A 27878-nucleotide genomic window follows, 5' to 3' on the forward strand; every position below is an offset into this window, starting at 1 on the left:
CAGTGGAGGCCCAGTCTCTGGATTCATTTAAGAAAGAGTTGGATAGAGCTCTCAAGGATTGTGGAATCAAGGGTTATGGAGATAAGGCAGGAACAGGATACTGATTTCGGATGATCAGCCATGATCATATTGAATGGTGGTGCAGGTTCGCAGGGCAGAATGGCCTACTCCTGCACCTATTGTCTATTGAATTACTTCAGAAATGTAATCACTTTATAATGCCGGAAATGTAGCTTTATGGATGGTAAGATTTCAGACACAGTAATGTGATATTGGTGAGATAATCTACTTTTACTGTTGGTGGTTGAGGGATAAGTAATAGCTAGCACTTTAAGTATTGCACTGGAGCATCAGGTAAGGATGCTCAAATTCTCTGAAGTTGGACTTGAATCTCCAGACAAGGTGAAAGTGCTACCACTGAATCACAGTTGAGACCTATGTTGAGTTGCATGGCAATTGAGATGGTACAGTAGACCTAACAGCCAATACAACCTGCTCCTGTGTGTAAGGAAAATCTACTTTCTAAAAAATCATATAATGATGCTTTTTAGTGGGATTACCAACAGTAATGTAGCATATGACGAACTAATAACTGGGGTAAATTTGACTTAAGTTGTTTAAACCAAGGTTTTTATTCACAAGAGAATGAATGAATTTACTTTGTGTGTATACATGGCACAATTATCAAATTATGTACATTTGTCAATGTCAGTAGAATGACTGCCTTCATACCTTACAGTGGAGTTAATCTGTGCACATTTAGGAGAATTTTAAAACTTCAGGGAAGAAAAAAGTCCTCAGAATTGAGACCACTTGAAATGTGTTCTTGCTATTTTAAGAATATCGAACTTTAAATGATACAACATTCAAAATGTTCACTGTCATATAAACAAACACTGCTAATAAAGTCAGCTTACATAGTATTTATAATACTCTTTCAGTTGTTGCACATTATCTCAATATACAGCAGGGGAAAAATGCACATGACAACAAATATTGAGACCCTAAACAACTTGACATTGCACCCTACCACAGTGAAAGGGCGTAAGAAATTCATTTTGGGTGCCACTTCATGGTGCTATTTTACCTCTGGACTAAAACACATTTTTTTAAAAAATCAGTAAACACAAAGAAGATGCTCTCAAATCTAATTCTATGTCTCTGGTTATATAGTATTGTGCAACAAAAGGAAAACCTCACCAAACAAAACATTGCATTGTGTTTGTGAGGGATAAGGTACCATATTCTAAATTACACATTGGCTCTAAAGCATTAGTCTGCTAGGGTAAGCAATAAATAATTACATTTGTCCACTGTGGTTCTGAGAACTCTAAATTTTCCACATTATTCCATCCACTTTTGTTCTTCGAAGAGAATCTGAATTCCTGCAGCATATTTCAAAGATATTGTTGCCCAAAAGTACACCCAAAATGCTTGATTGCAAGTTTAATTTCTGTAATTTTGTTCCTTCTCTAATGGCCTGTTAAGTAGTCTTGTGTGGAATCAGATGCAAAAGAGTCTGCGTCCTCATTATCGGAGTCGTCACTGCTGTCATCAGCGGCTGGCTCTCCAGTTAGTGCAATACGAGCATAATCATCAGTGTCGATTGATTTGCAGAAATGAATAGCGTACTTCAGCTTTTCCTCTAACACTTGTTTACAGGAATATCTGGGCAGCTTCAGCAAAAAGAAACAAGTGTACGATTCAGGAAGGAAGTGGTCCGGAGGGACGTACTTGTCCAGCACCTACCATAAATAGTGAAAAATAAAGCCAATGTTAACCATCAAATTGAACCAACACCGTGGGCAGAATTTTACAATCTCCTGCCAGCAGGTTTGCACCCAGAAGGGGGACCCCATAAAATTCTTCTCTCCAGCCCTTTGCCTGCACTGATCCTTCCACAATTTACCATTGTACCGGTGAAGCCCGGACCAACAACCAGCTTCCACTTTCCCCAACTGAGGCCCTCAAGTGGCAAATTAAGAAGGGGGGGGGTGTCTAAGTGACTCTGCTCAAGCCTCAGACAGGGGCATATCCATTTTCATATCACATCCAGCCATAAAATAGATCTAGGCCTATTGCGCACTCTCATCCCATCTATCCACAAGCCCAACATGCCTCACCTCCCATCGTGCCTGGAGACTTACATGCTTACCCAGTCCTGGACCTCAGGGGCACTGCAGATTCTGCAACAATCTGTCGCAAAAATCAGATCACAAGACCATAAGAAATAGGAGTCAAAATGTGTGGTGCTGGAAAAGCACAGAGGTCAGGCAGTATCCGAGGAGCAGCAGAGTCTTATGATCGAAACATTGAATCTCCTGCTCTTCTGATGATGCCAGACCGGCTGTGCTTTTCCAGCACCACACATTTTGACTTGGATCTCCAGCATCTACAGTCCTCACTCTTTCCCATAATAAATAGGAGTAGGCCATTCAGTCCTTTGAGTCTGCTGATCCAACATACCTCTCATCCACTTTCCTGTGTAAAGACTGGCCAAGAGCTCTCTGGGGCCGGACCTCCCCTCGAGTGAGAAACCGAACCTCTCCCAACTCCAGTTACTTAAATCCCCTTGGAGTGTCAAACTATTGCATAGGAGCAAGTATTGGCAGGATTCCTGAAGAAGGGCTTATGCCTGAGACGTCGATTCTCCTGTTCCCTGGATGCTGCCTGACCTGCTACGCTTTTCCAGCAACACATTTTAAGCTCTGATCTCCAGCATCTGCAGACCTCACTTTCTCCTCAAGGATTCAGTTCCCACCAACCCTGAGTGATGGGCTGGGAAAACTGGCCTTCCAAAGAATCCTGATTCCTATTCCTAACAGTCTGCCTTATCTGCAGACATGCAGGACTTGACTTCTCCCAGTTTTCTCTTCATATTCTTTGTATCAAAGAGAATATGCATGTCGAGGAACATCTACACAAGGATCGGCAGTCCTCGATTGATGTCAGTCTTTCTTCATGACAGAGCCTGACCCTCGAATGCTTGTGCAGGCAGAATTGCAGCCAAGGTGATTTTGTCAGAAATACATGTGCACACATTTTCAACAAGCCAACCAGAATGGAAAAGCCAAAAAAACCTTTTGATCCAAAATTTATTCCTCCAGTGACTTCCGCATCTTAGCACTTTACAGTTTTGCGAGTAAATCAAATACCTGTGCCTTCCGGATTAATTTAGGCACATCTCACTCCAAGTAAAGGAAGTTAAAAATTGCATAAAGAAAGTGAGCAAAATGTTTGGATACACACGTTTCTATTAATACTGTCCTCTGGATCCACTTTGCTGCCCATGCAGTGCTATTTAACCTTTAAACTTCAACATGCTTTCAAAGTTTCAGTGGGAGTGCATTTTGGGAACAGTGACCATAATTTCCCAAGTTTTATGTTACTTATGGATAAGAGTAGTCCTCAGGTAAAAGTACTAAAATGGGGGAAGGTTAACTAGGACAATATTAGGGGAATGTAGTTTGGAGACTGCTGTTTGAGGGTAAATCCACATCTTTCATGGAGGAATCTTATAATGGCCAGTTGATTAGAGTTCAGGACCAGCATGTTTCTGTGAAAGGGAAGAATAAAGACGACAAGATTCAGGAACCTTGGATGCCGAGAGAAATTGAGAGCTTAGTCAGAAAGAAAAAGAAGACAGTCAGAGCCCATGAAGAATATAAAGACAGCAGGAAAGAACCTAACTAAGGAGGCTTAGGGGAGCTAAAAGGGGGTCAAGAAATATCCTTGGAAAACAAATAAGGAGCAAGAGGATAACTAGGGAAATGGTCAGTTCATTTAAGGACAAAGGAGGGAATTTATGCATGGAGCCACAGGAAATGGATGAGGTCTTTAATGACTAATTTGCATCAGCATTAACAATGGAGAAGACATGATGGATGATGAGTCTACAAGGGGATACGTTGATATTGTAGGGCATTTCAAAATAAAAGAAGTGGCATTGGGTATTCTGAAAAGCAATATGGTAGACAAGTCTCCAGGACCTGATGGGATCTATCCCAGAATACTGAAGGAGGTGACAAAGGAAATTGTTGAGGCCTTGTCCAAAATCTTTGCATTCCCCTTTAATCACAACGGAGGTCCCAGAGGAGTGGAGAATAGCCAATGTTGTTCCTTTGTTCAAGAAGGTCAACAGGGATAATACGAGAATTACAGGCTGGTGAATCTATGTCCGTGGTGACTGAAAATGAAGAGTCCACTACCAGCTGGGTCATAGTTATCACTGAAATAGGAAATTTGAGCATCTCTGGGCCACCATCCAAAACCCTCATCACTGTATGTTTATCGATTGGCAATACCTGAATAACAAAATCCCGTCCCCTGAAGTCCGCAATTGTTCTAGGTAATCGTGTGCGTCCCCACACAAACCGCAGAAAAAGGGAGCGCTCAGTATTGGAGAAGGATTCCATCACCTCCCAGAACCACTGGATTAATGAAGCATTCGGTTCTATTCCTTTATACGTGGCGACAGACTTTAAAAGATGAAGTGGTATATCAGGACTTCCACATACCTGCAATGATACAATGAATGGGATACTTCAGTCAGTTCACATCAAACCTTTTCCACAGCTTAAACATTACATTGGCATTTTATGACTAATTCCAAAAATAGTTTAATTACTTAAAAACATTTAATACAAACATAAAACTCAAACACTATCTGGACAAGATTCTAGGAGAAGATTTACAGCAGTAACTGGACCTTCAAACAATTTCATTTAAACAGACCATGATGTGCATTTCTGCAAAATAATTGAAATTTCTCTCTCAGCAACTCACAAGGGACAAACACATTCGGCTAAATGTTCCTGCCCTCATTAAGAACAGGAAGGTGGGGGATAGTGTGCCCACTGTCCTCCTGCTGGCATGCAGTGGGATTGGTGGAAGGTGTTCTTCTGATCAGGGCCGAACTGAGCCACTTAAGTGGTCATTTAAGGGATTCTTCCTGCCTCCACTGGCATTTAACTGACAGAGCAGTTGGATACAGGATCTCTACTCCATGGGTTAACTGCCAAGCAAACCTTTTCAAACTGGGCAGATTGTACTTGGGAACATGTATCTTTTTTGGGCACTCTCCTAATCAAAGATTTGCTTCTTTCGTCAATGATCCACATCAATGACCTATCCCCTGCCACCTTCTCTTGCAAATCCCAACCTTCACGCCTTTGGCCAGGTCGTGCATGACAGAACTCAGTGACCCCTATTCCTACTTACTTGTTTGAGATTCCACACATCCTTAATGTGGGTTCCTTCTCCAGGAGCAGAGCCAGCAGCAGACTCTGCTCCCAGTGGTACTGGTTTAGGCTGCTGAGCTGTTAGGGTTGGTTGGCCACACTTATCAGAAACTCATTAACCACTGCCACTGATAAGACATGGCCGCTAGTGTGTGAATTCATTCTCCATTCTCAGGCTTGGCAGTGTGGTCACTGTTGCTACAATTGAATGTAACCTATTATATTGATCACAAAGCTAGTAATCATCATTTAAATATAAAGGCTGGGTGAATGAAATCAAATGTTGCCCAAAACCAATTGGGAAACAAAGGCCCAACACAAGATATGTAAATGCAAGTTAAAGTTGCCATAGTCCCAGAGAATCATAAGGCTGCTCTTTCGGAGATGACTTGTGGTGGTTTAACCTCAGAGTTAACATGTTTCAGCGATAATCAGGATTGAGGAGGAGAGACTTCCATTGAGCTGGAAAGCTGGTTTGTGATCTAGACTGGCACCGACAGGGGTTCAGTTCCGGTACTCGTCAAGGTAACCATTCTCAACCTCACTCCTTGCATGAGGCATGATTACCCTCAGGTTAAACCACCACCAGTCATCTATCTCTAATAAGATAGCAGCCCTATGGCCTTCTGGAACTATGGTGAATTATGGTGAACTATGGTCAAAAGTGCCAGCATCAACCAGGTTCATGCAGGGAAAAATCCACGTACCTGAATGGATAGGCTTGAGGCACACCCATCACTAAACATTAGGCCTTATTTAAATAAGACTGCTATTATGTGGATGATGGAGCAGGAGGAGAAAGTGAGGACTGCAGGTGCTGGAGAGTCAGAGTCGAAAAGTGTGGCACTGGAAAAGCACAGCAGGTGAGGCAGCATCTGAGGAGCAGGAGAGTTGACGTTTCGGGCATATGCGGGTGTGGGGGTCTGGTAGCTGGGAAGGCGATAGTAGATGCAGGTGGGGTGATTGTGGAAGGTTGGTGGGGAGGGTGCAGCGTTTGGTGGGAAGAAAGATGGACAGGTCAAGAGGGCAATGCCAAGTGGAAAGGTTGGATCTGGGATGAAGTGGGGGCAGGGGAGATTTGGAAACTGATGAAGTCAATGTTGAGGCCGTGTGGTTGAAGGGTCCCAAGGCAGAAGAGGAGGTGTTCTACCTATCTACCTACTGCCTTCACAGCTGCCTTGCCCCAGCCCTACCACCACCTTCCCATTATGTGGATGATGGCTGGTTATCTTCATGAATTGACATGGGGTTTGAGATAACTGCACAGATGTGAATGATGCGGGCAGGAGGGAAGGAAGCAGATTGTGAAGGAGAGGCGTGAAAGAATCACAAGTGAGAGAAAACTGACCTATAAGGCAAGAAGCAATTGGGCAGGAAGCAAATACATACTGACAACAGAGTTAGGGGTAATGCAGTGTTTCAGGAGTTGTCCATTCAATTAAATTTTTCTTTTATAAACTTAAGACAAAAAAAAGGAATAGCAGTAGGCCATATGGCCCCTCAAACCTGCCTCAACATTGACTAAGATCATGACTTCAACTCCAATTCCTCCCGGTTCCAGCTGATGCAAACTGGAAACTAGTTTCTCCCACCTGAAAACGCAACATCTAACCACATAAAGTATATCACCTAGAAACAACAGGAGAACATTAAACTTTCAAGTACACCTCTCCCCAGCCCAAGAAGAAGTAGTTTGCCATTAGTTCAAAATCAATGCTATTTAAGAATTAATTCTCAACAATCAATGGTTTAAAGTAAAGCAATGACATCTCCTTTATTTAAACTAATCACATAATTGAGAATTTTCCACTAAGATCTGTCAGAAGGAATGACGTACCATTGTTTCCAGTTCGTAGCCAGTGAAGAGAGAAAGAAGCGGTACAGGAACGACTCTAGCCATCCCCTCCCGTACGGCAGCAACCTGTTCATCAAATTCATGCAGCCTGTCACAAACAAAGCACACCAAATATGAAAATTCTTATTTATATAGCATTTTCCACATGCATCGAAATATCGCAAAGGTTTTTTTTTGAGTGGCAGCTTATTGGAGGACAGCAACTCCCACAAACAGCTATGTATACATGACCAGATAAACTGTTGTTTGAGGGATAAACTCTTTGCCCAGGACACCAGGAATAACTCCACAAAGACACCATTGGATCTGTTACATCAACCCAAGGTGATTCATAAGGCCTCAGTTTAAAACTCATCTGAAAGACAGCACCTCTGGCAGGGTAGCGTTCCCTCAGTACTGCATTGGAGTGTCAGTCTTAATGTTTGTGCTCAAGCATTGGACTGGGGCTGGAATATAAAATCTTGTACCATGCAGTCAAGACAGCTAGTTTTACTGAAACAGATTATTAGACGTAGCTTTTTGAAACTTAAAATAATGCAATAGCAACACTTCATGATGATGCAGAGACATCCATTACAACAATGTTAGAGAAACTATAGCTGGACAAGTCTTTGCAAAATAGACCTATGAAAAGGCAATGCTATGAAATAATTCACTTTACCTATAGTTTATGGCCAGCCTAACATACTCTGCTCTGTTCTCCAATACGATATGAGCATGCTTGGAGCTCAACTGAATGTCTTGACCACTGGCACTTGGCACGGTGAAGGGCAAAGACATGGCCTCAAATTCCTCAGCTGTGGCTTCATTATCTCTGATGTACATGAGCCCAGGAATAAAGTCTTTGTCAACCTAGGAGTAAGAACATGGGCTAAATATTTTCTTCAAATATACCCAGATCATTAATGCATGACAACTTTACTTCGATGTAAACAATCAAAAAATAAGAAATTTCATACTAGCCAAAATCAACACTGGGTCAAAGAAAGAGTTATTTGGAGACGTTGGTCAAATATATCAGGATTTCAAAATGGTTGAAAAGGAAGAAAGGTGATAGGAAGACAAGTTCAGGAAGGGAATCCAAGAACTTAAGGCTAAGTTACATGATGGTACAACTATCAATGATGTGTGAAAGTAGTGGTAATTAATAAAGGGTTTGAATACAAAGCCAGAATCACCTCAATGCCTGCAAGGCTGTTGGAAATTAAAGCGATGGGGGAAATGACAACTGCGTGAACTATAAATGTGGGGTCGAGGAGCCAATATAGGAACAGTGTGCAGGACTTGGAATAGGATAGAATATTGGCAGAGTTTTAGACAAGTTGAGGTTTAAGGAGTGTGCAATACAGAAAGCCAGCCAGGAGTGAACTGAAGATAGAGAAGCCAGAGATGAGGGTTTCAATGTGTGGCAGAGAGGGGGCAATGTCACAGAAGCAGGCAGTCTCTACAGTGGAAGATGATGTAGAGCTCAGCTCAAGGTCGAAAAGGTGAAGTCAAATAGCCTTGCCTAATCAAAGACAGTGGCAAAGCTACAGAACCATGATTAGTCAAGGTGATACCATCAGTCTTTTCAAAGTTTATGTGGAGGAATTTGCAGCTGATACAGGATTGCATGTCAGAAAAGTCGGCATAATTTGTATGTTTGCAATACGCAAACAATGCTGCTGCTGCAGCAGTCAATAATGCTTTACAATTACGAAGTTTATAAGATTGTAATATCCTGGGACTGTCTTTAACTGAAGGGGAAAATACAGGAGATCATGTGACTCATTCTGAAGTCAGCTTGACAGTAAGCCGTGACTTTTGGACATTAAAGGAAGTCCAGATTCATTTATTGAAATGAAGATACAAGATGGTTAAAGCTCAAAGTCAGTGGCAGCAGCCTGTGTACTAACAGTGGATAGACTTTGTCTCCAAAGTCCTAGAAGTGGGAGAAATTTAAGATTTAAATAGTTGTGCCGATTTGGTTCCAAGATGAAAGAGAATTGGGAGTCTCAAAGTCAGCTGGGTAGAAGGCCAACATGATTCATGTTGTCACAGAAAGTGGATGAGGTCCTTGAAATAGGATTTGAATCATTGTTAACAAAGGAGATGGACATGGTGGATGGTGAGTCTAGGGAGGGTGCTGGAAAAGCTCAGCAGGTCAGGCAGCATCCGAGGAGCAGCAGAATTGACTTTTCGGGCATAACAGGGCGTTGATGTTCCTGCTCCTCGGATGCTGCCTGACCTGCTGTGCTTTTCCAGGACCACACTCTTGACTCTGATCTGCAGTCCTTAACTTCTCTGAGTCTAGGGAGGGGTATGTTCGAATCGAAGGGCATGTCAATATAAAAAAGGTGATGTTGGGTGTTTTGAAAATCATTAAAAGGTAGACAAATCATGGAAATGGGTTTTGAGAAGGTAAGGATTTGCCAAAGTTTGGGAGAGGACAGCTAGGGCCCAGACATTTCTGTGAGATCACAGGCACCAAAAGGCCCAGACTACCAAACTCATGAACAGTTACGATGAGACTGAGGAGGAGGATTTAAATAATCTCATGGTGAAGGACAGTTCCAGATTAGAATTACAAGACTGACAGAGTGTAACAAATCCTTGATAACAGCTTTTGTTTCAGTTATTGTAAACTTCAGAACAGATTTTGTAAACTATATGTTGCCTACAAAAGTAGTGTTTAGTCAATAGTGCATTTCATCTTTTACAGCATCAGTCTTTTCATATGAAATCTTGTTATATTACCATTTTAGTTATTAACTGGAAGTTCAAATTGCCCTTTTTAAAAGTTATTGGTATCTTTGGAATTCATAAGAAATAGTGGCAGGAGAGGAAAGATCTTTAGATGAAAATTCAGAAACAGGAAGAGGAGCCATTGCTGAGAGGTTCTGGATGCAATTAGCTAAGTAAGAATGGAAGTGAGGTCAGTCCACTGAACTACGCAACAGAGGCCTGCATTGGAGGATAGTAGTGCAGTATTCTTCCGTGCAGACTGCAGGTGAGATTAAGGAGGATGACCAGAGATGGTGCACCATAATCACAGTCACAAAAAATGTCACTGGAAACTTCAATTAGAGTGTTCCAGTGCTATGACAGGGGCAGACACTGGACTGGAGAGATTCAAACACATCATGCAGAAAGGATTTTAGAAAAGAAAGAGACAAGGTTACCAAAAGCTGACAGGTCAGTGGCTGTTTGCATTTGAACACGGATTATTGATTTATAATGTTTGCACACAACCAAGTTAGAATATTTTAACTCCAGACAAAAATAGAGTTCATCTTGGAACCAAATCAGCACAACATTTAAAATGTGTTTCTTTGTAAGAGACAGACAGAAATGTCAGAAATTACCTCACTCAAGTCAGCAATTGTTAGATTCATTCCTGCCAGTTGTTTCCACACAGGTTCAGCCAAATTGAGACTCAGAGGACTGCCAGTACGTATAGCAATGCCTAAAAGTACACCTAAAAAGTGAAAACATAAATAGCAAGTTTTAGGATAATATAATGTTAGAAGCATGAATAGATCCCAATTATTCCATTTTAACTCTCATGGACAGTACAGCAGAGAGCAACAAATTTTGAATAGTACTTTGCTTCGACTGCACCCTGCAAATATTTAGCACTCACTTTCTGGATGATCATTAAAAGTTTAAAATAAATTAAGAATTTTGATCTTGCATAAATTAAAAGTCTTTAGCTTTCAAAAGAGATTTATTTTCTACAATATTTCTAACTTTGCTCTTCAGGCTTCCAGTGCAATGGAGTCAGATCCAATCCAACAGCAAACAACATCCAACTATCTTATGTGTATAGCTGGTTTTGATGGGAAGTGTCGGCTACCTCTAACATGCATATCTGCAACATTAACAGATAGAGATCAGGAGCAGTAATTCACACTGATCTGCTTCTCATAGCAAGAAGGATAATAGCAATTGTAATGCCATAACGATTATGCATTGAGTCAGGTCAAGTGTTTAGGAAACTGAAGACGAACAGAGCCCTCAAAGAATACAAAGATGGTAGGAAAGAACTCAAACAAGGAATTAGGAGAGCTAAAAGGGGCCATGAAATGTCTTTGAAAACAGAATTAAGGAAAATACCAAGGTGCTTTGTGCATATAATAGGAACAAGAGGGTAAGTAGGGAAAATGTAGGTTCACTCAAGGACAAAGGAGGGAATTTATGGCTGGACTCGAAGGAAGTGGGTGAGGGCCTTAACATAAGAATAGCAGTGGCATTAACAAAGGAGAAGGACATGGTGGACGGTGAGCCTTGGAGATGTGTATAGCATATATATATATATATAAAGCCATGTCACTATAAAAATGGTGGTGGAGTTGGGTGCTTTGAAAAGCATTAAAGACAGTCAAGTCTCCATGGCATTGCAAGATCTATCCCAGAATACTGAGGGAATCCAGAGAGAAATCTGCTGGGGCCTCATACAAAATCTTTGCATCCTCTTCACTCACAAGGATAGGTTCCAGTGGACTGGAGAATAGCCAACATTGTTCTTTTAAGGGAAATGGATAATCCAAGAAATTACAGGCCAGTGAATATTATGTCCATTGTAGGGAAACTATTGGAGAAGTTTCTTTGGGATAGGATTTACTCACATTTGGGAAAAATATGTGGACTTATTAGCAATATATGGCATGGTTTTGTGTGGGAAAGGGAAAGTTTTATTGAAGGAACAAAGATGATTGGTAAGGGCAGGGTGGTACACGGCGTCTGTACGGACTTTAGCAAAGCCTTTGGACAAGGTCCCTTATGGCAGGTTAATACAAAAGGTGAAGTCACATGGATCTGCGGTGAGCTGGAAAGATGGATACAGAGCTGGTTTAATCATAGTAGGAGTGGAAGATGTTTTTCAGAGTGGTGATTAGTAAGCTTGCAGACTACACAAAGACGGGGGGAGTTGCAGACAGTGAGAAGGATTGCCAGAGGATACAACAGGATATAGACAGACTAGAGACTTGGGTAGATGAATGGCAGATGGGGTTTAATCCAGCCAAGTGTGAGGTGATGCTTTATGGAAGGTCTAATGCAGGAGATAAGAATCCAATAAATAGCAGAACCCTTAGTAGCATCAACATAAAAGAGGGATCTCGGCGTACAGGCCCACAACTCCCTGAAAGTGGCAATACAAGTGGATAAGCTGCTCGAGAAGGAATATTGCATGCTTCATTGGTCAGGGCACAGACTATAAAAATTGACAAGTTATACTGCAGCTGTGTAGAACTTCAATTCGGCCACATTTGGAATACACTGTACAGATTGGGTCACCATACTACCAGAAGGATGTGGAGGCTTTACCAGGACCTAGCTTGAAGGGTATTAGCTATGAGGAGAGATTGGACAAACTTACTCATTTTCACTTGAACTTCAAAGGATGAGGGGTGATCTGATATAGGCTTACAAAATTATAAGAGGCGTGGTTAGAACAGTTAATCAGATTTTATTTCCTCCAGGATAGAAATGTTAATTACTAGGGGACACAGGTTTACGGCAAAAGGGTGAAAATGTTTAAAGGCGATGTCAGAGACAAGTTTTTCTTTTTTTTAAATAAGAGGGTGGTAAATGATTGAAATGTACTGCCAGAGGTGGCGGATACAATGGCAATATGTAAGACACATCTTGACAGATATATGAATAGGTAGGGAATAGAGGAAGACAGACCACATAAAGGAAAATAGGTTTTTAGTTTAGTTTAGGTAAGCTGGCACAGTCTTAGTGGACCAAAGGACCACTAGTGTTGCTTATTCGAGCCGTTGTGGGCGGCACGGTGGCACAGTGGTTAGCATTGCTGCCTCACAGCGCCTGAGACCCGGGTTCAATTCCCGCCTCAGGCGACTGACTGTGTGGAGTTTGCACGTTCTCCCCGTATCTGCGTGGGTTTCCTCCGGGTGCTCTGGTTTCCTCCCACAGTCCAAAGATGTGCAGGTCAAGTGAATTGGTCATGCTAAATTGCATGTAGTGTTAGGTAAGGGGTAAATGTAGGGGTATGGGTGGGTTGCGCTTCGGCAGGTCGGTGTGGACTTGTTGGGCCGAAGGGCCTGTTTCCACACTGTAATGTAAACTAAAACTAAACTAAAATTGTTTAAGGCTGCATAGCCTTATGTCACGATGGATGATGTATTAATTCATCAACTGGTTAAAAAAGTTTACCTTTTGAACTAACACGCACACATTAAGTGACAACCTCAAGACATAACCCACATACCTAGAAATCTGAACATGTTCATGTGCAGTTGTGATTTGGCAGCTGGATTTAACAGAAAGCAGTCTCGGTTGGCTCCAGATTCATCCCTTCCATTTGGGGTAACAATCAATAATGGTGTCAAACCATTTTGGAGTTCTTCACACATCTCTGCAATCGACTCACTGTAGCCTCCACCACAATCATCTACTGATTCACCTGGACAAAGGAATAGGTTTCAGTCAGATAAATGCTCCCCAACAACTAAGATGCAAAATTCCTGCATCATCACATAAATGGAACATGTTAATGAGAGACAACCGTGACAAAGAACATTGTTAAAACTCGACAGAAGAGTGAATATAATTGAGAATAAGTAGAATTCTGTCACCAGTTTTGGCAAAGTGATGTGTCAATCAACTCCCTTAACATTTCAAGTTGGGGTCTTGATGTAGCATTGAGTCACAGGCCAAGAAATTGCTAGGGTTGACTTAGTTTTGCAACAGGGAGCTAAAAGATTTCCAGTCCAAGATGATTGAGGACAAGAGGTGGAGGGACAAGTCAATCAATTACACTTATTAAACTCAACAAAAATGATGAATGTCCACATGTTGGTACTGGGTATGGTTAAGATTAGGTTTGCAAGTAATGTTTTTCAGTAAAACATCGACCACATTCACAGTGAATGCTCATGTATAGAAAGTGGACACTGAGGTAAAGTATGAAATCAATGAAATCTTAAACAACATATGCCCACACTTTGAGTTTGGGGGAGGTTGCTGACAGTTTATCTTGAGGAATATTGAAAGGAATGGTGTTAGAATCCACTTCTTGAGCTCTCACTGAGCTAGAAGTTGGCATCTGATTAAATCAGCATCAGGAGAACACAAAATAAACTTTTACTTCGTCTCCCTACTACGCTCCACAAAAAAAAACACGAAACAAAGCATAAAGTTTAGTTACATAATTAACGTACCAACAAACTTGACTTTCCATACTCGGTGAGGGAGCAACAAGCTATCAGGACTGAGTGAACTCATCTTAGCACACATCTGACCAAAAACAGACTTCGTGCCATCAGGACCTGCCAAACCTCCTTTACTTCTGGAACGTTTGACCTGAAGGAAAAGAGCAAATTTAATCATCATTCCAAAAGCAGGTTAAAAAGCATAAGCAGCCACATATTTCAAGAGCCATGAAAGAAGTTCAAGTATCAGGAGATAATCGGAGAACTGTATCCAGTTCCACCCTGTACACATCCACTGCCTATCTACGTCACTAAGATTGATTACTAAAATCTTCGTATCATTCATCTCCACCCTTCATCGGGACAAAATGAGGCCCAAGCCCACACCCACTCAGCTAGCACCATGCCCCCCATAAGCTGTGCTGGTTCCCTGTGAAGAGTTCAAGGCTCTTCCACCTCATTGCATCCAACCTGAAAAAACCTCTTCAGCCTCAGGTAATGACTGTCACTGCTGGAACATGGTCCCATATCTTAAAAGATAACCTTCCGGCTACTACATCTCCTTCTTCTAAACCCCTGATGGGGTCAGGTAAGACTTCTGAATGGATCAGGGCACAGACCTCAGAATGTTAAGCCTAGGGATTGTGAGCAGCCACAGCCGCAATGCCTAAGCAGCATTCAGTGCAAAATAGGTAGGTGGCAGAGGGCTTAGGGGTGAGAGTGTTAAGATAATAACTGGTTGCAGAGAAAGGACTGAAATGTTATCCAAAATGACCCTGAGGTAGGAAGTGCTTTGGCATGAACAGGTTGGGCTGAAGGGCCTGTTTCTATACTGTAGATCTATGACTCTAAGCAGACCAAGGACCAATAGTGTTTCATGTGGTTCAGTTAATTCCAGCAAATGTCCAAAAACAGTTGAATATCAGCTTATGTCAAAGTTGCAGCCTATTGACTTAAAAGATTAAAAAAAAACTACCTCCCTAAACTCAGTATTATCTCTGTTTTACTCGATCTTTTTTCCCCTAGTTGAATGTTTTCAGTGGTGGATTAACAGGGATTAATCTATGCAACAATCTATTACAATGAGATTATACACAATCAGTAGAATCCACAATCATGGTCGTGGGTATGTTCGCTGAGCTAGCAAGTTGATTTGCAGATGTTTCGTCCCTGTCTGGGTGACACCTTCAATGCTTTGGAGCCTCCTATGAAGTGCTGCTTGTCCTGTATCTTCTGGAATTTATTTGTTTCCGTTCCTACTGCTTCCGGTTGCCAGTTGCGGTAAAGCGTTATAGTAGCCAGTATATTGGGTCTAGGTCTTTGTTGATGGAGTCCGTGGATGAGTGTCGTGCTTCTAGAAATTCTTTGACTGTCTTCTGTTTAGCTTGACCTACGATTGTTGTGTTGTCCCAGTTGAACTTGTTATTGCTGTCGTCATCTGTGTGTATGGCTACTGAGACAGCTGGTCGTGCATTTAGTGGTTAGTTGATGTTCAAGGTTGTGGATGGCTAGTTGTCTGCCTGTTTGTCATATATAGTGTTTTGTGCAGTCTTTGCATGGAATCTCAAATTACATTTGTCTTGCACATGATGGGTATAGGGTCTTTTGTTTTGGCGAGTTGTTGCCTGAGCGTGGCTGTCGGTTTATGAGCTGTCATGAATCAGAGTAGTCAGAGAGGTCTGGCTGCCAGTTCCGAGATGTTTGTTTATATAAGGTAGTGTGTTGGGTCATGGCATGTCCTCGTCGCGTTATTTGCCTGTTGGGCATCTGCGGATGAAGTTGCGGAGATATCCGTTCTTGGCGAAGACTTTGTAGAGGTCTTTGTAGACCTTCTCTTCGTGGGTCGTGAGTGCTGCAGTGTGTTGTACCCCTTTTGAACAGGGTCCAAATGCAGCTTCTCTTGTGTGCGTTTGGGTGGTTGCTGTTATTGTTCAGGGCCTGGTCAGTGTGTGTGACTTTTCTGTACTCTTTTGTAGTGCACTCACCCTTCTGTGTTCTTTCTACCATCACATCCAGGAAGGGGAGTTGGTTGTTGGGTTCCTCCTCTCTCGTAAATCTGATATCTGTGAGCATGGTGTTGATAATATGGCCTGTGTTCTCCATATGATCTCCGTTTCCCTCTTATCAAAATCTATATACTCGGCTGTTTAAATATGTTTTTCTGTTCTGATCTCTTCGCTTTTGTACTTAAGCTCCATTGACCATCACCTTACATTTTCTTACTTCTCCATAAATTAAGTCAGTTGTCTGCTCCTACTACTCATTACATCCCAGGTCCTCAAAACTGTGAGGCTCCTCTAATAACTTCTCTGCTAACACTCTTCTCTGCATCTTACAACCTACAATCATTCTACCTATCACCACTTCTTGTTAAGTCTCCAACTTTCAGCAACCATGCCAATGCCTTGTGCGATGGTGTTCCCCATATCAGAGGTCTTGTCTCTTTACTGGTTTCTTGGTTCAAATAATTCTTTTTCACAACTAAAAACTGAGCATCTTACTGAGATGGCATTTACAAAACTCGAGCAGAAGTCAAGGAAATCAGCCATTAAACCAGATTCACATCTAAACTCATTCAAAAACGGCGTTCCTTGATAAAATGTTTTCCGACCCCAAAGTCTGAAGTATAGATAGAGAGCTAAATATTACTTACTCCAAGTGGAGAAAGGAGTCCTGTTAAATTTAATTATGGGCATTGCCCAAGTATTTGGATTAGGCAATCTCAAAGTACAAATATTAAGAATAGTTACTAGAAAGGCCAAGTTTCCAGTTTGAAAGATTTACTGGGATTTTTCTGCACAGTTGTACCTGAATTCTGTTAAGCTCCACAACAGGCCCATGCTGTCGATCTCGCACCATCGTCGCTTGGACTACCTTGCGGAAAGCAGCTTCCTGCAATACAATGTTGAAGTTGTTAGCACAGTGCTAAGTGAACCTCTCAGGTAACTGCGCTTAAGCAAATAAAACTTAAAAAACTGTTCACATCAAAATTACGGTGCTTAAGTACAAAAACGTATATGTTATCCCTGAAATGGTCAGCCTGAATTCTATTTCCTGCTCCTTCTTCATATCCTTAAATACTTCCTTTTCAAAGTTTTCCCTATTTTTAGCTTAAACGATGCTATGGTCACTATCACCATGCAACTTGCAGTGAAGTATACCAAGTTATAACAATCTTCTGTGAAGGTTTCTGCTCATTTTTCCCTCTGTGGTCTTCAAAAAAAAAAAGGGAATGATTATCGATCTGTAGAAACAATTTTTGAGTAATTGTCCTCTCAACACATTTCTTCTGTAAGATAACCTGCTTAACTTTTCTATAAATGTAATTATTTTACTATTAACATTTCAAGAAATAAAACGTGCCCGTGCCTTCTGCATTTGTTGTAACTGATGTTGATTCAAATAGTGCCAAAGAAAGATGGAGCTGCTGGTGAACCTTCTATACACACTTCATTACTTCACAATATATTAAACATTTGATAAAGGCAGCTATTCACAAAAGCCAAGCCCCACTGTCAAAACAGGGTCTTACCTTGCCCTGTGAAATTAATATTCCACGTAAAGTATCAAGTCCAACTGAAGGGCCTTGCCCAGTTTCATCAAGTCGGCCTTCCAAATCAAACATTGGAATACAGGGACAGAAGAGTTCAGAGATATGATGCAGTAGTAACAGTCTATTCCGCAATGAAATTATTGGGATTTCCTGGAGGTAGTTGTATTCCATTGGAATCTTAAATATACAAGAAACACACACAAATTTAAAAAAATTACTTTTAAAAGATGTTAATTGCAATTAAAAGTTGGTAGCAAGATGGGCAGCATCTCACTACCAACTATTTGTTTGTGGAGGGGACAGCAATGAAAATTAATTACTTTCCAATCATTCTAACACATTCTTCTGTCAATTTAACTTACAAGAGTATTTGGAATTAACCAATGATGTTATTAACTAACCTGTGATGGGAGCTTGCCTGCATTGGCAGGTTTGCTGGTGGACCATGCTAGAGTGTGGGCTGAACCACACGCAACACGATTAATCTTTTTGCCTTGCAGTGCAGTTACCAAGCGTGGCCGCTGGATAGCATTCGTAGTCCCATCTCCCAGTTGCCCTTCATCATTGTCTCCCCATGTATAAACTTCTCCTTGTGCGGAATGGAAAAACGAAAATGTAATAGAGTCATACAGCATGGAAACAGACCCTTCAGTCCAACCAGTCCATGTCGACCATAATCTCAAACTAAACTAGTCCCACCTGCCTACTCCTGGCCCATACCCCTCCAAACCTTTGCTATTCATGTATTTATCAAAGTGTCTTTAAATGTTGTAATTGTGTCCATATCCACTATTTTCTCTGGAGGTTCATTCCATCCATGAACCACCCTGTGTGTAAAAACATTTGTTCCTCATGGCTTTCTTAAAACCTGTCTCCTCTCATCTTAAAAATGCGCCCTCTAGTCTCAAAATCCCATATCTAATCAGAATGACAACTACCATTTACTCTATTGTTATGGTGTCGAAGGTGTGTACTATATCTTTGAGAGAGAGTGAAGGCTGTTTTGGCTGTGGAAATTTGCAGGCAACTGTCTTATAACTGACTTGCAGTCTCAGAGTGTACTGGAAAATTGAAAATATGTAACATTTGGCTGAAAACTAGATACCTCAGTTGTTTTGACCACTATTTGAATTTAACCAGTTTAAATTATGCCCCAGGATACTAAAACCCAATCAAATTTGAATTTTACTGTTTTGACAACATTGAACTGATGAGACAATCTGACATTTGGGGTATAAATAAGCTGGCATTTTGAGAGTTAGCCAGAGAAAGCAAATGACAGCTGCCATCTAGAGAAATAGACTGCCATTCAAAACACTCTCTATCAAAGGTACCTTTCTCATATGAAACATTTTATTCAGCAAAAGACCGAAGACGACCCAGGGAGATCATCAGCTAAAAGAAGACAGTTGCCAATAATGACAGTCGCTGTCTGGTTTTGAAAATTAAGTTTATGTAATTTTAATGATCACTACATCGTTATAGAGTTGGAGGTAGATAACAGACCTTTAAGAGAAAGGAGACTTAGAGTTGTAAATAATTGTTATTTAAGGTTCACTTTGAGTTAAAGAATAAAATTAATATTTTTCTTTGAATAATGGAAGGTGGGAGTTCTCTGTCACTCATATTATGAGGTGAGGTGAACTTTTCTGGGTGTTTGGTTTAAATAGCAGAAGGCTTCACCGCCGTGTCGTAATACTATCCATACCCCTCATTATTTTATAAACTTCTACAAGGTAATCTCTCAACCTCGTGCACTCCAGTGAAAGTGGTCCTGGCCTACCCAACCCCTCTTTAAAACTCAAACATTCCATACCCGGCAACATCTTGGTAAATCTCTTCTGAATCCTTTTCAGCTTAACAATATCATTCCTATGACTGGACAGCCAGAACTAGACACAGTATTTCAGAAGAGACCTCACCAATGTCCTGTACAAACTCAACATGACTCCCCAATTCCTATATTCATAGGACTGAATGATGAAGGCAAGCTGTGGGGAACTATTTTTATATACACAATTCAAAATGCAGATCAGATGAATTGTGCTTTTTCATTTTTTTTCTCCTCTTACTGATTTTCATTTCTATTCCCCTAGTTTAAAACACAAACTCATGTGCTGCTAAACAAATCTACAAAGGGATATGTTCTTGCCAGTTGACCATTGAGCAAATAGATAAGGCACAATATCTTTGACAAAAAGAAACCTCAGAGCAATTGTCACTGAGCATTTTACAAGCATCTAACACATGCCAATCACACTTATCTGCATAAACTTTAATAAAAGCATTAACCAATATGACAGATTGGAACTATTAAAATAAAGAGAGGAGTGAGATACAGGCATGTTAAAATATACTCATATGGACAATAAAATTGTTGACAATTATAGCTGCTAGTCAATTTTGTAATTAAAATTATACCAAACTCCCATTGGGGCTGTAGTTCAAATTGGCTTGCATTAGCATGTCTATAACGCTTTCAAAAAATCTTACAAATCTTACCATCCTCAGTGCAGCACACACAATGCAAAGATCCAGTTGCAATAGCGATCACCTTCTTCCCTTGTAACCCCTGGACTTGCCGAGGTCTCCTGACATGATCATCAGAGCCATGACCCAACCTATGATAGTCACCTTTACCCCTGTAAAATCAAATAATCACACAGTATGTCAGTAATTTGACAGTGATTGGTTAGCTCAATTGATTCATTGTTGTCACATGTACAGAGATATAGTGAAAAGTGTTGTTTTGTGTGTTATACAGGCAGATTGAATCATACAAAGTGCATCAGGGTAGCAGAACAGAGAGCAGAATACTGTGTTACAACCAGAGAGAAGGTACGGAGAGAAAAATCAGAATTAACATTTGAGGGGTCCATTCAAAAGTCTAACTATAGCATGGAAAAAGTTGTTCTGGAATGTGCTCATACATGCATTCAAACATTTATATCTTCTGCCCAATGGAAAAGGGTGAGAAGGGTATTTGATTATGTTGGTTGCTTTCCTGAAGTATAGATGGAGACAGTGGCTGGAAGGCTGGTTTGTATGATGGACTGGACTGTGTTCATGACCCTGTAGTTTCTTGCAATCTTGGGAACAGCAGTTACCAGACCACACTGTGTTGCAGCCAAATAGGATGCTTTTTATGGTGCACCTATAGAAATTGGTAAGAGTCCTTCTGGACATGCCGAATTTCCTGAGACTGCTGAGGAAGTAGAGGCATTGTTGTGCTTTATTGACAATTTCGTTGACGTGGGTTGACCAGGACAGATTGTTGACAATCATCAATCCGAGGAATTTGACATTCTGGACCATCTCCACCTCAGCATCACTGATGCAGAACAATCCTTTCGACCCAACCAGTCTATGCTGAACATCATCGCAAACTAAATTACTCCCACCTGGCCCTTTTCCTCCAAATCTTTCCTATTCGTGTACTTATCCAAGTGTCTTATAAATATTGTAATGCCTGGGAATAGATAGATTGACTGATAACAGTTAATCCAGAGAGAGAGAAAGAGATGTTGGGAAGGAGAAACAAAAAATGAATGAACAAAAAAAAAATGAATGGTAGGAGGAACTAAAAATGAAAGAGTTTTCCATTTATATAGTACTCTCATAAGAATGGATCATTCTTAAGCACTTTATAGCTCATAAAATACTTTCAAAGTGTGGTCACTGATGTAATATAAAAATCACAGCAGCCAAACTGAGTACAGCTAGGCCCAAAGTCAGCAAGGTAACAACTACTGATCTATTTTAAAGTGGTAGTTGAGGATTAAATGTTGGCCAGGACTGTATGAACAACAGCGCAAATTGAAGGAATTTATTCAGATGAGCAGAACAAAAAGAAAGACACTCACTTTTCAATTTGGAGGAGATTTTCATCACTGAAAACTGTCTAGGGTTTTCCTTATGGGACGGTGATACTGCACTCTCTCACATAATAGGAAGCTAACTTGGGGAGTGAGAAGAAACAGAACAGAACAGATAAACTGTTCATGTCAGCCAGAAACATGTTAAGAACTACTTAAGGGACCCATAGCTTGAACAGTTTCTAGCTAATCATTTTGCAAGGACTGAAAAATGAAATCCTTTTCTTCTAATGATAATGTCATTGAGGTTTTATATCATAACTAAAGCAGAATTAGTAAGCTTAAAATTAGAGCTCATCTATTTAGGGTAGAAATAAAAATTAGCACATGTTCACACAAAGTTGTGGGACTTGGAAATTGGATCCCTCAAAAGACAGTATATTCTGGTCAATTTAAAATTTCAAGATAGATCAATCATCCCATCAGGACTGTTCCTGGTTTATAGGTACTTGATTTGTGCACTATTTACTTTGGAAATATCAAAGAATCTAATCCTCGATCCATGCTTATCTTTTTTGACATGCTGCCTTGTGGGAATATTTTTGCAGACATAAGATCAAATGCAATTTGTATGTTGGTAACACCAATCTCTACCCTGACACTACCCTCTGGAGCTCTTCTCTGTTTTTCCAATCTGCTTGACTTAATTCCAGGCTTGCAGCCCAATTTCCTCCAGAGAAGACCAAACTATTCTTTTTGACCCCTGCCACAAATTTAATTCTCCTTCCTTGCCACTCTCTCAAACTGAACCAGACTGTCTGGAAAGTCAGCATCATACCTGATAGAGTTTCAAAACCATATCTTCTCCTTAACAAAAGCTACTTACTTCCATTTCCATTGTATCACATGGTCTTTCCCCTGTCTCAGCCAATCTGCTGGAAACATTCATCCATACGTCGCAGCATTTCTAGACTTAACAATGTCATGCTGTCCTGAAACACTGCTCTACACCACCTTAAGAATTACAAACCATGCAAAACTGCTGCCTGCACCCTCACACTAATAAAGTCCCACTCAGACATAATCTTTCTTCACCTCTATTTGTTCCTGATCACCCAGACTCAAAATTAAAATTTTCACCTTCACATTTAAACCTATTCATGTCCTTATCCTTCCTAACTCTCCAGATCTGAAACTTGTCACTTATCATAATTCTGGTTCCGAGTACATCCCCTGCTGTTCAGAACATGCTGAATCCTGTCAGGCTTCACACTCCAGCCCTGCCTCCCAGCTCCTCGCTGTTCAATTAAGAGTTTCCTTAAAATCCATCTTTTTGACCACAGAGGTGAATTTTCTTAATCCTTCCTTCAGCTTGATGTCTATGTTTTAATTTGCAGCCATTAGGCACCTCGACATTTTTTGCGACATTAAAGTGAGCTAGGCAAATGTAAGATGCTTCTACTATGAGTAAGGATGCTGATCACCTGCTATTGACTTTCATTGCTTTTTGTTTTTTTACAGGCTCAATACAAAGAAGCTTAAGATTGTTAAAATTATCCAGAAGATAAAACAAAATCTGAGTCCTAGCATGCACACAAGTTATTCTTTTTTGTTTTAAGATTACTAACAGTGTGGAAACAGGCCCTTCGGCCCAACAAGTCCACACCGACCCGCTGAAGTGCAACCCACCCAGACCCATTCCCCTACAATTACCCTTTCACCTGACACTACAGGCAATTTAGCAAGGTCAATTCACCTTACCTGCACATTTTTGGACAGTGGGAGGAAACCGGAGCACCCGGAAGAAACCTACGCAGACACAGGGAGAACGTGCAAGCTCCACACAGTCAGTCGCCTGAGGTTGGCGCTGTCTGGCGCCCGGGTCTCTGGCGCTGTGAGGCAGCAGTGCTAACCACTGTGCCACCGTGCCACCCACTGGTCTTTAGAAAACAATGAAAACTGAACGTGAGAAACATTAAAGATATATACTTACCAAGTATAAACAGATCCAGATTTAGTTAGAGCCACTGAAAATTGTGATCCACACTCCACTTTAACCACACCAAGTCCAGTTAGGGAATCAATCTATTTGCAGAAAATATTGAACAATGTCAGTACATGCAATCCTAAAAGTTGTCACTGTTGTTAATGCTCCACCTAATTGGACTTAATCAATTAAAAATATAATGAAAAGGCTGAATTTAAAAGAAATAAAATGTATTCGTATTAAAAACAGCTGCAGAGTTGAAAGCAAATAGCAACGATATTCAAAAGCTAATGAAGAATGCAATAGAAAATTAATCTTTAGCCTGCTGAGAATGAGACTTCCAAGCTGTGACAGGGTCTCTAGGGCTCTCCACAATCAGATAAGTTGTGCTTTTATTTCCTCCAATTTTTTTTTTTATTGGATGAAATAATCAAACGTCCAACTGCGTGAAATTCTAGATTAGCATGGGTGTTTTTGAAATACGTTAAGTGATCCAAACAGATGTCTTTACAGAGAAAGTAAAATCTGAAAGACAAGGCAGATGAGGTAAAATAAATTTTAATTCATTATTAAATTGAGGTATTAGAAGTGCAACAATGGCCAGATCAAGACATAGGTGAGTGAAAGAAGCAGCATTCACGATGTAGGATTTGCAAAGTTCCTAGAAAGGTGTGTCAAAAGCTGCCATTTCTTCAGCCATGGAACACAGAATGTGAGTTAACTAGCTACATTTGGCAACATTAATGCAGAGTGAATTTGTCTGTAAGACTGCTCAAGCGGTGATCACTCTGCAGTTTAAGACAAATTGGTCACTATAAACAGGAATGGGGGAAAAGGAAGGGAAACTGCACGTACATTTGTCCAGTAGGTATACAGCTCTTAATAATTATGATGGGGACAGTGTGGTGACATAAATATTGAAAAATAAAATTATGGTACCATGATGCAGAGAGTGAGCCATGACACACATCAAGGAGATATCCTGCAGTTGGTCTTGCTGAGATTGCTACCATTGAAGTTTTACCACATAGTGTAGAGTCTAACACTTTGCAATCTCAGCAACAATGCACTACACAATCTTAGGGGAACACACCAATAGGAAGGAGGACAGTAGGCCATTCAGCCTCTCGAGCCTGCTCCATTATTTAACAAGATTTAATTGTAACCTCAAATCGACATCCCTGCCTACTGCTAATAATGATTTAACCATTTGCTTACCAAGCAAATTAGATAGGTCAATTCATGAGTTGGAGAACATGAGGAGGATGGCGATGGTACCACCATGATCCTCTAGAGTAGATGGGGGTAGCAACAGCCTTTCTACTCTTCCTGACATTACACAAACATTTAAAAACAAATTTTACTAATACTGCGAGGCAGCATTCATGTCAGGAAAGCTTAAATGCCTCCATTAAGAACAGAAACCCCTGAAGGTGAATTTTAATATCACAAAATCAAGTGGGCTGGAATTGGGTCAGATGTTAAAATTTTTAAATGTCACATGAGCAGGACCACGGGTGAGATTAATGAGGTTCAAAGTCTGACCTGGCATTAGGAAACTTGGCATTGAAAATAGAAGACAGCTTTGGGAAAAAATAAATACCTTTACAACACTGCGTCTGGGCAAAAATGAGCAAGTGTGATTACTTCAGGTCCCCTTTACAACTTACCAGCAAACCACATCCATCAAAACCCCCAGAGTAAGGGGGAAATTGGAACTGCCCCCACCTTCAATGACACCCTGCCATTTTTACATCTGGTGTATCAAGGTTAGGTCTGCATTAAATGGATTTCTCCCCTGTAACATCAGCTTTGTGTGAATTTATCTGCATCAAACTCTCAGTACCTTCATTGGGACCTTACAGCCATCGCTGCCTCCTCTTCCGAGTTTTCCATAATCTCCATCTCCCCAGGACCAGACAATATCATCATCAGTCAAACAAAGAGTTTGTGCATCACCACTTCCACATGCAACATCTATGACCCTGTAACCCTGCAGTGCTTCCACCTGAGAAATGAACACAAATTTGCATTAAGATAACAACAGCGCACAGAAACATCCTCACTGGAGACCAGAATGCAATATAACTCAATTCAATTGAATAATAATTACGATTATAGTACAGGTAGACAATCCTTTATCCGAAGATTTTTTCTCATTAACAAGGTTGTTTGGCATGCAAATAGTTAATGCAATTCCACACCTACTCAACCCACATTACTCAGATATTGCATTGGCAGGCATCAATTCTGTCTCAGTGCTCATAGTAATCACAGGTGAGTCTGCTGTTCGGTAATTTTAAAAAATTTTACTATCAAAATGTCATTTAATCCCCTATCCGAAATATTCAAAAATCCAAAAGATAGGTGGTCACGAGGGTCTACCTGCACTCAGAACAAACATAAAAGGCTGGTTCTGCTTCCTGGAGTCTCCCAATCAACAACACATGCAAAATATGTCTGCCTGTTGTGCCTGATGTCCAAAATATCAATCAGCTCCATATGGAAAGAAGTGTTTTCACTTGCGATGAACAATGTCAGCTATCCACTCCACCCTCCTCTCCGACCTATCACCATTACCCACAGTTCCATCTATCACATTCTCAGATACCTTGCCCCCAGCCCCAACCTCTCCCATTTATCTCTCTACTCCCTCGGCTCACAAGCCTCATTCTTGATGAAGGGCTCTTGCCCAAAATGTCAATTCTTCTGCTCCCCGGATGCTGCCTGACCGGCTGTGCTTTTCCAGCACCACATTCTCGACTCTGATCTCCAGCATCTGCAGTCCTCACTTTCTCCTAATATAAATTTTCGGTCAGCCACATAAGATTTACAGGCTGCCTTCCTCCATTCTTGCTAGGCTTGTAGCCATCAGAAGTTGAAGCTCTGAACATTAAAGTGAAAAATCAGGTTATTTCAGAGACTCCAACTTTTATGGAATATATTTCTCTTTTCATCTGCTCTGCAAATGAAGTAAAGGCTGTTTCATTATCTTTTCATAAAATATAGTTGGGATTCTAACACATGGAAGTTGAAATGTAAGAAGAGTAAATTTACATAAGCAGTAGAAAAGTAATTAAAAACAAAAGAGAAAAACAAAATCTCAGACATGTGACACAATCAGCCTAGACATTCAAGTACATGGTAAATTAATGATCAAAGTTCAGCTCCATAAAACTGCATATGTAGAATAGATTAAACATACAGAGATAAATAGTTTTTTTAATTTTTAGGCCAAGCTATTAGAATAGAGGGAACATAAGCAATAAATATTTCAACAAGACGCTAGTGGGTCTCTGGAATTTACTGCTAAGTCTGGTGGTTGAAGCAGAAACCCTCAGGTCATTCAAAAGGAACTAGATCTGTGTCTGAAGTGCTGCAATCTACTAGGCTATAAATCAAGTGCTGGAAAGTGGTATTAGAAAGGGTAGCTACTTTATTCAGCCAGCACAAGACGATGGGTTGCTTGGTCCCTTTTGATGCCATAACTATTACATGATACTATTAATGCTCACAGCAAATCAGGAATAATAATTTCCATCACCATCACTTTAGGCTTTTTCAAATTAACACTCCATCAGTAGTACTCACCAATTTTGGTTTCAGTTGATCTTCACTGTCCCCATGTCCTAGTCTTCCATATCTGCCTTTTCCCCAAGTGTAAAGCTCTCCTGCTGCAGTGATGCAGGCACTATGTGCTCCTCCTGCAGCAACATCAATCACTTCGATACCACGCAGCGATTCGACAACACGAGGCCGGTCACAGGGGCTACAAGAGCCAAAAGTCAAATGTAATGCACATCTTTTATGCCTGGCTTCTCAAAGTTGTTTAAAATCAAAGATTAAAATGTTCACTTTGGAGCACCTCTTCCAAATACAAAGACACAAACTCGAAAACTTGAGTCACAACCAGTCAGTCTGCAAGCTGGAGTAATGTGATGAAGCATATCACAGAAACAAAGTGTTACATTTTGTTGTGAAGTATCAACATTTTTTTTCCCCAGTGTATTCAAATGTATGAGATGTTGCGTGGTCAGCTGAGGAGAGTTACAATTCTGATTGACTGATCAGCTTAGTCAATCTCATCTGGCTAACCAGAGGTCTTATGGTTCAGTAAGTAGCACCATGACCTCAGAGTCTAAAGTTCTGAATTCAAATCTCACTGCTGGACTTGTTGCCCATGGAGGAGGTGCTGCTAATGGTACAGGTCAAGCATGTTGATAATCAACCCGCTAATCCATTCAATAGCTCCCCAAAAGGGTTAAAGCATT

At 40.8% G+C, this 27878-nt stretch overlaps 1 protein-coding gene across 5 annotated transcripts in view; it reads right to left on the reverse strand.

Moving 5' to 3' along the window:
- Positions 1–613: 613 nt before the first annotated feature.
- Positions 614–27878, reverse strand: part of herc2 (HECT and RLD domain containing E3 ubiquitin protein ligase 2) — a 245126-nt gene continuing 217861 nt past the window's right edge. For 4 of the 5 annotated variants that reach the window (XM_087988361.1, XM_087988362.1, XM_087988358.1 and 1 more), the window contains 14 exons: positions 27199–27376; positions 25454–25615; positions 23614–23705; positions 20308–20447; positions 18207–18394; positions 17785–17982; positions 17061–17144; positions 14262–14403; positions 13310–13504; positions 10440–10552; positions 7757–7947; positions 7078–7183; positions 4305–4517; positions 614–1745 (listed from right to left, as the gene is read on the reverse strand). In XM_087988361.1, the coding sequence (XP_087844487.1) occupies positions 1473–1745; positions 4305–4517; positions 7078–7183; positions 7757–7947; positions 10440–10552; positions 13310–13504; positions 14262–14403; positions 17061–17144; positions 17785–17982; positions 18207–18394; positions 20308–20447; positions 23614–23705; positions 25454–25615; positions 27199–27376 (2275 nt within the window). In that variant the 3' untranslated portion in view covers positions 614–1472. The remainder of the gene's footprint in view (positions 1746–4304; positions 4518–7077; positions 7184–7756; positions 7948–10439; positions 10553–13309; positions 13505–14261; positions 14404–17060; positions 17145–17784; positions 17983–18206; positions 18395–20307; positions 20448–23613; positions 23706–25453; positions 25616–27198; positions 27377–27878) is intronic. The other variant, XM_087988360.1, reaches the window with a different exon arrangement.

This window comes from Chiloscyllium plagiosum, unplaced genomic scaffold, assembly GCF_037043375.1.
Source record: "Chiloscyllium plagiosum isolate Xiang-an unplaced genomic scaffold, Cpla_swu_hap1 HiC_scaffold_6, whole genome shotgun sequence".
NCBI classification, from domain to species: Eukaryota; Metazoa; Chordata; class Chondrichthyes; order Orectolobiformes; family Hemiscylliidae; genus Chiloscyllium; species Chiloscyllium plagiosum.